Genomic DNA, 10,532 nt, shown 5'->3' with positions numbered 1-10,532 from the left:
ATGAAGCAAGGATGTCCTGAAAGGATACACCATTTGAACTCATTCATTTGGATACACCATTGAACTCATCCAGGACCAGCAGCTTTATTTAACATTTCTATAAGTGATCTGGAAGATCCACAAGTGTGTAGCTACCATTGATGTCTTTCCGGTGTGGATAAGCTAAACTGTCAGCGCTCTCTGTACTGCAGAGCATGTTTCCAAATTGTTGATCAGGATGTATTGGTGAATCGAAAACTCAATTTAGTAAGTAAAGACCAAAGTACTCTTTAAAATTTACTAGACAAGACTAGAAAACGTTAGGATGAATATATCAAAGGGAAATTATTTTGTAAATTTTTTGTCTGAAATCCATTAGGCTGGCTTTTCCCCAAATGGTTTAAATTTTTCCTTCAGTGAGCAATGACTGCTCAGAGTATGGGAAAGAGAATAGTGGTCGCAAATATTGGTAGCGATCCCAACCAAGCCTTGGCTGCCCGGTGTTTCAGTATACTTCTGGGAGTGTGTGTGAGTGTTTGTACATGTTGAGTCATGATGTAAAATGTATTTCTGACTGTGAACTGTGGTAGAAAAAAAATTGTGAGACTTCATCAACTTGCAAAAAGTGATGATGTATGTATGTGTGGATATATGCAGGGGTCTGTGGGCTCTAATTTCCTGCTAGGAAGGACCTACCTAACTATTTCCAACACACAGCATCAGACCACCAAAATGCTGAGCCTCACTAGTAAAGAAAAATCTTGTCCTGACTTGTCCAAAATTATGCTCTCTGTACACCGAGAAGAAACAAAACAGAGGTGAGTCCAGGGCTGCTGCCTTGCAACACTCCAGAGGATGCTTTCACACAGACAGAAATGTGAATGGCTCCCCCTGGAGTTGAGCAGTGCACAACCCAAAGAACCCTACCAGGCAGCCTCAGGTATAGTGATTAAGAGCTCAAGCTTTGGAGTCCAACAAACCTGGGGTTCAACTCCAGATCTAATCTCGGGCTATATAACCTGAGGCAGGTAATTTAACCTCCCTGAGCCTCAATTTCCTCAAGAGGACACATTATATATTCCTGGACTTAGTTCAGTGTCCAGCACATTGTGGTTCTCAATAAATGTGTTAAATAAACATAGAAATGAGCTAATGACTGCCCAATGAGGTGGTGGTGAAAAGTAAATGAACATGTACAATGTTTTTACATTCAGTCTAAAAACTAGCAAGCACTAAACCAACCATCTACAAAAGATGACATCCTCAAATATTAAGATTCTTCACGATGAAAAGATGCATGAGGAGAAGGAATTCTTTTAATTCAATAAAAAAATAATCATAAGCTTTGAGAGAAGAGAAACATTAAAAGTAATATAACCTGGGTACCAGTAGCACTTTGGTAAGGTGGGGATAATCCTTGATGCCTGAGAGTACATTTGGAACAAACAAAACATAGGAAATGATCCATTTTGTTATTTCCCACTGTAGGTCAGGTAAGGGCAAAAAGTATAGATAACTTCAAAGCATTCTAGGAATGATACTGAGGTCTGAGCCATGGAATCTGAACCGTTTGGGTTCACTCCTGGTTGGGGGGGCGCTGGGGGAGAGTGACCGCTGGGGGGACATGTGTTCCATCCTTCCCCGGTACTTATTTCCTGGTGCAACTGTGGCTCAGACGCAATCATGACAACTCTTCATCCACTCCTATTAAATTCTCACAAGGGAGCAGGTCGCCCTCGACCGAAAGCTCCAACCCAGCACCGACTCCTGTCCCCTCCTGCCGGTGGTCCTGCTCGCCCCCTTCCTCGCAGGAAGCCGCATCACCTCCAGAGAGAAGGCTAACACAAGCCAGCAAAAGTACATTCCCGGACAGAGGGATGCTGAGCCCCCAGGCGAGGTCACGCCAGTCAGCACTTAGAAAAGGAGGCGCTTCTCACACTTGCTAATGAGTTTGACGCTTGTGAAACACAAACAGGAAGTGGGAGCTCTCCAAAGCGACCAGAAGGAAATCCACTCCCAGCTTGGTCAACGTGTGAATCCCAGATCTCTAGGTTGTCAAGGACACTGCCTATGAAAGCTGAGCCCACCCCACCCGCCCCTCCACTGCACCCGAGGCTGATCTTCACCAGGTCCCAGCACTGACCCCGTTTTTTTATTGTTGTTGTTTGTTTTTTTTTCAATCCTTCCCACAGCCAGGTCATTCGGCGGCGGGGTGACTGACCCGAGGCGCGGTGGGAAAGGCTCACAGTCATCTCTCAACTCCCCGAACTTACAGGGCAGGGCAGCACAGAGGTCAGTGAAATCCCCAGCCAGGCCTTATTTTAGTCATGAATTTCCACTGGCTCCCTCCTCTGACAGCATCAGCGCTGCTCACAGAGCGAGCGGGCTTGGAGTTTCAGCTGTTTTCCCTGCTCCAGGCAGAGTTAGAAGGTCACAGAGGCCGGACTTTTCCGGGGGAGTAGGTGGGGGCCTCGGGCGGCCTCAGTAAGATTGCAGAGATCTGGGGCCGCCTGGAGGAAGCCCTTCTGCCCCAGGCTCCGGGCGATGGGTTAACGTCTCCCCTCTCCTCTCCCCAGACGTTGTGGTTCACATTAAATTTTAAAAAAGAATTTTTTTTAATACAAAAAAAATTTTTTTAAGCCTACACTTTCTATCTTTTCTTTTCCCTTCTCTCCGCCAGCAGCACCCATATAATTTTCCCAGTACTGCCTTCCCCTCATTTCCCAGGGTAAGCCCTTCTTAGAGGTTCCTGTGATCAAGAGCAGCATCTGTGCTGGATTCACCTACAGGGTATCTAGCAGCGTATCTAAGCCCAACGCCGGGCACTGGGCAGGGGGCTCAACCCACGCTTATCGAGTGAATGAACGCTAAGACGTCAGCGTGATGGGCAGTTTTTCCAAATCTCTCTTTTCCCTCCTGCCCGGGTGCATACCACACACTGCGCCGCCGAAGTCCCCGGCAGGAGGAGATGGCCAACCCCGACCCCCGGGGACCCGCGGTGCGCTCGGGGGTCTCGGTCTCCGGCCGGGGCAGAAGGGCTCGCAGTCAGGAGCGCTGCGGCCCAAGCCCGGGCCAGGTGAAGTGTCACGCCCCGCGCTGCCGCAGGGCAAGCGCCGCCGCCGCGGTTGTGTAACGCTGCAGCCCAAGGGGAGGGGACGGGGCGCCTCTGCTCCAGTGGGGGCAGAGGAGGGAGGAAACGCAGGGCACCGCGCCCGGCCTCTTTCTGCGCTCGATCAGCCCAAGTGTGGGCCGGGGCGGGGGGTAGGGGCACTGGGGCGCCCTGGGGGGTGCGCAAGTGGGTGTCCGCCGGCACGCACACTGCGCCCCGGGAGCGCAGCTCCAAAGGAGCCAGGGACCCGCGGCGCACAGCCTAGCGGGTCAGGTGCGCGCAGCGTGCTCCGCGGCGGCCTCGGCTGCCCCTGCGCTTGGCGGCCGGCCCGCTTCCCATGGGGTGACATCCGCCCCGCCCCTCCGCGGCCCCTCCCCACGGCGGGCGATTCCTGGACTCGGGGCCGAGGCGTGGGGGCAGGGAAGCCGGCGCGGAAAGAAACCCCAGCCTCTGGGGAAGGCAGGGGGGCCGGGCGACTCCCTCCGCTGCGCGCTGGTTCCTCCGAGCGGGCCGCGCGGGGGGGAGGAGGAGGAGGAAGAGGGCTGGGCTGGAGCGAGCGAGGGGATATTCCTCTCCCGGCTTGAGTCAGACGCGGGCGGATCCGTCCTCCCCCAGTTCCCTCCCAGGAGACGGGAACTTACTTCATTTCCCTGGGGCAGGTTCGCCCACGTTACCAACGTCCCCCCCCCACCTCCCCGGCCCCTTCCAGCTTCCGCGCCCCCCGCCCGGCGAGGCAGGACCCAGACTGCCCTGCCACCCCCCTCTTCGGGGAAAGGCAGCCGCAGACACCTGGGGCCCGGGGCTGGGGGTGGGGGCTCCCTCGCAGCCGCGGGAGCGTTGTCCAACACGTGAGACTCATGTGATGAAGCCGGGGGAGGGCGGGCAGGTCGCTCCTTCCCTCCCCGGCAGCGGCCAGACGTGCCTGGAGTCACAGGGTAGAACACGTAGCTCCAACCCACCCACTCGCTCCCATTTAACCCAGCCCGCAGCCTCTCCATTACTCCTCGGCTCTCCCCCCCACCCCCTCCGCCCTAACCGCCCCCCCCCCCCCGCGCTCCCTCCCGCCTCCCCGCCCGCCCCACTTCTCATTCACTTGGCTCGCACGGCGCAGACGGCACTGGGAGCACACACCGCCAGTCTGTGCGCAGAGCCGGAGCCAGAGGCCGCGGTACACCATGCACGCCCCCAACTGAAGCAGCACCTCAAAGCCGCAGCTCCTCGCAGCCCAGCGGATTTCAGAGAGCTCTGACTCAGAGGAAGCCCTGCGGAGAGACCCCCGAAACCTCCTCCACGACAGTCCTCACCCGACGCTCCACCACTGCAGACAGGAGCGCAGAGTGGCCCCGGCTCGCAGCGCAATGGAGCGGATCCCCAGCGCGCAACCGCCCCCCACTTGCCTGCCCAAAGCGCCAGGACTGGAGCCCGGAGACCTACCAGGGTAAGTTCAAGGGGCACCCCTGGCCCCTTCAAGCCTCAACTCCAGTCCTGCCTTCTGCGCGGCTTTCAACTCCAAGTAGTTCTGGGTGCAGCCGGGGGTTCTTGCCCAGTCAGGGCTCCTGCAACCGATGCGCAAGTCATGACCCTTCCTCGTCTCTCTCCCTGCAGGATGGATTTTGCCCATATGTACCAAGTGTACAAGTCGAGGCGGGGAATAAAGCGGAGCGAGGAGAGCAAGGTAAGAGTGGACCCCAGCCCCTCGCACGCGCTGAGTTTCCAATAAAAGTTTTCTCACTTTAAGGTGGGAGGGGGCTATGCAAGGTATGGGCCCTGTGCCTCTATTGAGTGGCTTGGAGAAGAAGGGACAGTGAGGGTTCTGGGTGTGACTCTGCTCCGCTGCCCGGACTCCTCAGCCGCGGGGTGGAGGAGAAGCGCTTCTCACATCCTTCCTCCCGCGCCCACCGTCTCTCCGTGCGCTTTGCAGGAGACCTACAAACTGCCGCACCGGCTCATCGAGAAAAAGAGACGTGACCGGATTAACGAGTGCATCGCCCAGCTGAAGGATCTCCTCCCCGAACATCTCAAACTTACAGTAAGTGAGAAGCTGGCCCCTCTCCAAACCAGCTCCTCTGCCCAGAGGGCGGGCGAGGGTCACCCGCCGCCTGCAGGCTCCGCCAGGAACTGCAGACCAGATGGCTGGATCCTAGCTAGTGGCTGGCTCTGTTTGGGGGGTACCCTTCTCCAATCTAGGAATTTTCTGGCAACCTCGTGCAAATGAGATAAGAATCATTTGTACTTGTCCAGCTTGGCAGCAACACCAGCCGGCCTTCCTTTGCTGGAGTTTAAGGCTTTCGCTTCTGGTGATTCTCAGGGTTCTCCTTTTCCGACATTGAGCAAATCCAGCAACCCACTATTTTTTACCCCGTTCCCCGCACCCCTTTTTAAAATAAGAGGACTTGTTTTGATGTGTCATTTTTTTCTTTTACGTCCTGTCCTTTCTTGGCGATCGTCAATAGCTTACTAGCTTGGCAGCCTTTGGTTGGGGAAAGAAGAAAAAAATAGTATTTAGGAGAAAAAATAGTATTTAGGAAGGAAGAAAAAAGCATAGATGAGCTGGAAGTTATGACAGGGTATCAGGGAAGAAACTAGGGAAAGCCTCTTGGCTGCCAGACACAGTAGAAGTCTCTACTAGGGTTGACACCACTGCAGAGAAATGTTATCTCCGGATTCCCCTGAGTTAAGGTCAGCAACGGCTGCTGGAAAAATTTATCTGTCAAAGCTTTCTCCTGAGCTAGCTGCTGCTTCCAAAATGCCTCCAAAGATGGGGGACACTTGTTTGCTGTCTTCTAATCAAAAATACATGCATATATATATATTTTTTTAAACATCATCTATAAACTTAAAACTTAGTTTAGCCAACCAGGAACAGTTTTTTTTTACCCCGCTTTAGAGACATTCATTGGTGGTGGTTTAGTCGCCTAGTGGTGTCTGACTCTTGCGACCCCATGGAGTGTAGCCCAGGCGGCTGACAAATCTCATGGCTAATTAGTATCCCAGAGGTGGGACTTCTCTAAGCTCACTGCTGACGGAGGCTCTTTTTATTCCAGACTTTGGGTCACTTGGAAAAAGCAGTGGTTCTTGAACTTACCTTGAAGCATGTGAAAGCATTAACAAACCTAATTGATCAACAACAGCAGAAAATCATTGCCCTGCAGAGCGGTCTGCAAGCTGGTGAGTACCGTGTCTGGCTATCATCTCCTTAGAGTTCTAGCACAAATAGAGAGCCTGTGAGCTCAACATCTGGTCTAAGAAACATTCCTGCAACAAATTGCTTATGCACGTTAGTTGGGGGAGATGCTGTTTTATCTTTCCTAAAAGGTCAGACTTTTCATTTGGAATGCTGCTGTGTGCCACCTGGCATGAATACGTATTAGTCAAATGGTAAAATATTTCTGTGGCATTTTGGCTTAAGAGTTTCTGGGGTTCTGGGAGTTCCCCCCCCCCACTTTGAAAATGCCAAGGCACCTATAATTTGCATCGTGGGTGTTTTACAGTTGTTCTCCTTAGCCCTGTTTCATTGGAGAATAAATCATGGATATGCCCCACTGTTTTAGTGCTTCTCCACTTCCTTATCCCTCGGTGTGTGGTATGAACCTGGCAGGATGACAGCAGTAGTTTTTCCTGCATTTCATGTGGTTCCCTGAATAGCCACTAGGTATCTCAGTGAATTACACAATCTAACGAAACCACTGAAGTTTCATCACCCATTTCTACGGACTTCCAGAGAATCACAGTCATCTAACCGTCTGGTCTCACCCTTTCCAATAATACTGAACAAACGAGGGAGAAATTCCTCTACCCACTCCCTCATTCTTCTCTGCCCTCCTTTCCAAACTAGTACAATGAGAATCACAAAAACCTAGCAAGTTGTTCTGCCTGTTGCCTCATTGAAAACAGAAAGATGATCATACCTAACCTCCTGGGGATCCTAGATAGACTATATGAGAAAGACCTAGAAATAGCCTTTAAATATGGCAGCATGACTGCAACTTGTATAAATCACTGAAAATAAGCATACTTTAGGTGACATGGTTCCTTCATCCTCATTTTTTGACTGGTCACTGTCCATCTCGCTACGGTAAGATGATGTTCTGTAAATTGACTCTGGTTATGAGCACACTGATGAGTATGGCTGTGTCACTTATAATGAAAACCCAAGAACTCCTTACAAATGCAACAAGAGGGGGAACCTTCTATCTCCATTAAATGTGGTCTATGCCTATGACATTATACAGCCATTACAAACCATATTTTATCTCTGAGAGGTAGAATTATGGATGATTTTTAGTTTATTCTTTATACTTTTCTGGGTAATTCAAATTTTCCCTGATCATATTACTTTTGGAGTTAGGAACACAATCAGCAAATGCTATTAACAAAAAGGAAAGCCCCAGGGTCTCTGGAACATAGGTATCCATGTGAACCACAGGGCCTTCTGAAATGTCTTCCTTTGGATCTGTGTTGGTCCAGGTGATCTGTCGGGGAGAAATGTGGAAGCAGGTCAAGAGATGTTCTGCTCAGGTTTCCAGACATGTGCCCGGGAGGTGCTTCAGTACCTGGCCAAGCATGAGAACACTCGGGACCTGAAATCTTCGCAGCTTGTCACCCACCTCCACCGTGTGGTCTCCGAGCTTCTACAGGGTGGTACTTCCAGGAAGCCATCAGACCCAGCCCCCAAAGCAATGGACTTCAAGGAGAAACCCAGCTCCCTGGCCAAAGGCTCCGAAGGCCCAGGCAAAAACTGTGTGCCAGTCATCCAGCGAACTTTCGCCCACTCGAGTGGTGAGCAGAGTGGCAGTGACACGGACACAGACAGCGGCTACGGGGGAGAATCGGAGAAGAGTGAGCTGCGTGTCGAGCAGCCATACTTCAAAAGCGATCATGGACGCAGATTCACCATGGGAGAGAGGATCAGTGCTATTAAGCAAGAATCCGAAGAACCCCCCATGAAAAAGAGCAGAATGCAGCTCTCTGATGATGAAGGCCCTTTCAGTAGCACTGACCTGATCAGCTCCCCGTTCCTGGGCCCACACCCGCACCAGCCTCCCTTCTGCCTGCCCTTCTATCTGATCCCACCGTCAGCAACTGCCTACTTGCCCATGCTGGAGAAGTGCTGGTACCCCACGTCCGTCCCAGTGTTATACCCGGGCCTCAACGCCTCTGCCGCAGCCCTCAGCAGCTTCATGAACCCAGACAAGATCTCGGCCCCCTTGCTCATGCCCCAGAGACTCCCTTCCCCACTGCCGGCCCATCCTGCCATCGACTCTTCTGCCCTGCTCCAAGCTCTGAAGCAGATCCCCCCTTTAAACTTAGAAACCAAAGACTAAACTATTTAGGGGATCCTGCTGCTTCGCTTTCCTTCCTCCCTACTTCCAAAAAAAAAAAACAAAAAATGTGTTTGTGAGTGCAGCGAGATTGTTCCAGTGTGTATGCCAAGATCATCTGAGGCAGGGAGAGAAGATTCAGGTGTGTGTGTGTGTGTATGCGCGCGTGACTATGCATTGTGTGTTGGTATGGGACGTTAAAGCTCCTTTGGGCGTAGGGAACTCGTGAAGGATTGCCTGACATCAGGAGACTTATGGGGGATTGTCTCAGACCTCTGGGCCTTTCCCCTCCCAGAGAGTAGCCCCCTCTGATACAAAGCAGCTGAATTTCCAAAAGCTGCAAAGTCTTGGCCTGTGAGTCAGTCTCCACTTTGGGAGCCGGGTCTGTGGCTTTGAGAAAAAGGTACTTTCAAAAGAGGGCTTTCCAGAGTGCAGTTCCCAGCCAGCTCTGATGACCCCACCCTTTCTCCCTTCTGTTGTCGCCGTGACTCACTGTATGGGCAGAGGGCAGCCAGACTGAGCTTTCTCCAAAGTGGTGAGGTAGCAGACACTGGCATAGCACAGTAGTGGTTTGGGGAGGTTTCCGCAGGTCTGCTCCCCACCCCTGCCTCAGATGAATAAAGAGAATGTAGTTCCCTACTCAGGCTTTCCTAGTGATTTGCTTCCTAAGGAACTGAAAAGGGCCCCTGGTACAAGCCTAGCTGCCAGGGGAGGAGGGAGGGATCCCCTGGGGCTCTGGCACCTGCTTCTGGTCCCACCTGGAAACAAGCCTCGCTGTCCAGGGAACCAAACCAGGGTCTGAGAGATGCAGGCACCTGCTTGCCAAGCACCCTCAAGTGCACAAAAGCTGAGTAACGAATTGAAATTTCAGCAAGCAAAGCCAGACTCGGTTATCAGCTCTAACCTAAAAGTCCTTTTAACCAAGCTTAGCTTCTTAAAAGCCTAACCAGCCCTTGGCACAGCAAGACCCTTTCTGCAGGCTAATTCCCCTCGCCCAATAGCACATGGAGTGTCCTTCCTGATAAAAGGATTCTGTCTCCCTGAAAAGATGTTTTATTTTTGGTCCAGAGTACTTTTCTGACTTGTCCAGCTAGCCCTGCACCAGCTTTTCGAAATGCACTATGCTTGATCGCTGATTGTGTTTTAACTTTTCTTTTCCTGTTTTTATTTTGGTATAAAGTCATTGCCTTTATTTGTAAAACTGTTATAAATATATATTATATAAATATATTAAAAAGGAAGATGTTTCAGATGTTTATTTGTATAATTACTTGATCTACAAAAGTGAGAAAAAATGAATGTATTCCTGTTTTTGAAGAGAAGAATAATTTTTTTTTCTCTAGGGAGAGGTACAGTGTTTATATTTTGGAGCCTTCCTGAAGGTGTGAAATTGTAAATATTTTTATCTATGAGTCAATGTTAAGTAGTTGTTTTAAAATACTTAATAAAATAATCCTTTTCCTGTGGAAGAGAAAGATGGTCTCCTGCATTTTTAAAATAACTCTTAAGCGTGTGATATGGCTGTCTCTTGCTCTCCCCTCTTGGCTGAAGACAACAACTAGTTAACCTTGGTGTAATTTCATTCAGCTTTTCCTGTGACTGGTATTCAGACAGAAGAAGCGTAGTCAATTTAGTAGGTAAATATTTGTTTCATTGTTTTCTTAAACTAACCCCTGCCAGATGTTCACTATCGCCCTATGCCTCTTTCCAAAGTTCAGCAAAAAGTCTATGTTCCCCCCAGTCTGCTTTTGTCATGGTCCTTAGAACTTGACAGAAAATCAGCGTCTGAAATCATGGGCCTCAATGTCTGGGGAGCTTGCTGGAGGGGTAGGCACATTGAAAGAAGAGTTAATGGATTATTATGCAATCATAATTACTGCTGGGGATAGCACCTCTGCCAAGGCGGTCTAACTTTTTCAAGTTTAGCAAGGTCTAATGGATTTGCCATATCCTGTCCTATTGCTGCTGAGGGCAACATTCCATGATTATTTTCTACATCCTTCCTGGACTTCCTCTCACTGGGTGTGTTTGTGTGTGAATGAATATTGGTGTTCCTTAGTCAAGTGCTCTTATGAAAAAGAAAAAAAGAAAAAATTCCATGGGAAAAGAAGGGGGAAATGACC

General features: G+C 50.6%; 1 protein-coding gene across 1 annotated transcript; it reads left to right on the top strand.

Annotated features, from left to right (window-relative positions):
- Positions 1 to 4,170: 4,170 nt before the first annotated feature.
- Positions 4,171 to 9,884, top strand: BHLHE40 (basic helix-loop-helix family member e40). The gene is made up of 5 exons (XM_065933256.1): positions 4,171 to 4,526; positions 4,694 to 4,763; positions 5,010 to 5,117; positions 6,133 to 6,256; positions 7,556 to 9,884. The coding sequence occupies exons 1-5, from the start codon at positions 4,447 to 4,449 to the stop codon at positions 8,410 to 8,412; spliced, it is 1,239 nt and encodes a 412-aa protein (XP_065789328.1). The 5' UTR covers positions 4,171 to 4,446; the 3' UTR covers positions 8,413 to 9,884.
- Positions 9,885 to 10,532: the final 648 nt, after the last annotated feature.

Source organism: Muntiacus reevesi, chromosome 4, assembly GCF_963930625.1.
Source record: "Muntiacus reevesi chromosome 4, mMunRee1.1, whole genome shotgun sequence".
Lineage (NCBI taxonomy): Eukaryota > Metazoa > Chordata > Mammalia > Artiodactyla > Cervidae > Muntiacus > Muntiacus reevesi.
Note: the sequence above shows the minus strand (reverse complement) of the source record. Positions and strands in the feature narration are given on the sequence as shown.

Excerpts from the sequence above, each read along its gene's own strand:
- BHLHE40 (XM_065933256.1), top strand. The coding sequence starts at position 4,447 with ATGGAGCGGATCCCCAGCGCGCAACCGCCCCCCACTTGCCTGCCCAAA. Across the intron at positions 5,118-6,132 it reads CCGAACATCTCAAACTTACA|ACTTTGGGTCACTTGGAAAA; the intron begins GTAAGTGAGAAG and ends TTTTTATTCCAG. Across the intron at positions 6,257-7,555 it reads GCAGAGCGGTCTGCAAGCTG|GTGATCTGTCGGGGAGAAAT; the intron begins GTGAGTACCGTG and ends GTGTTGGTCCAG.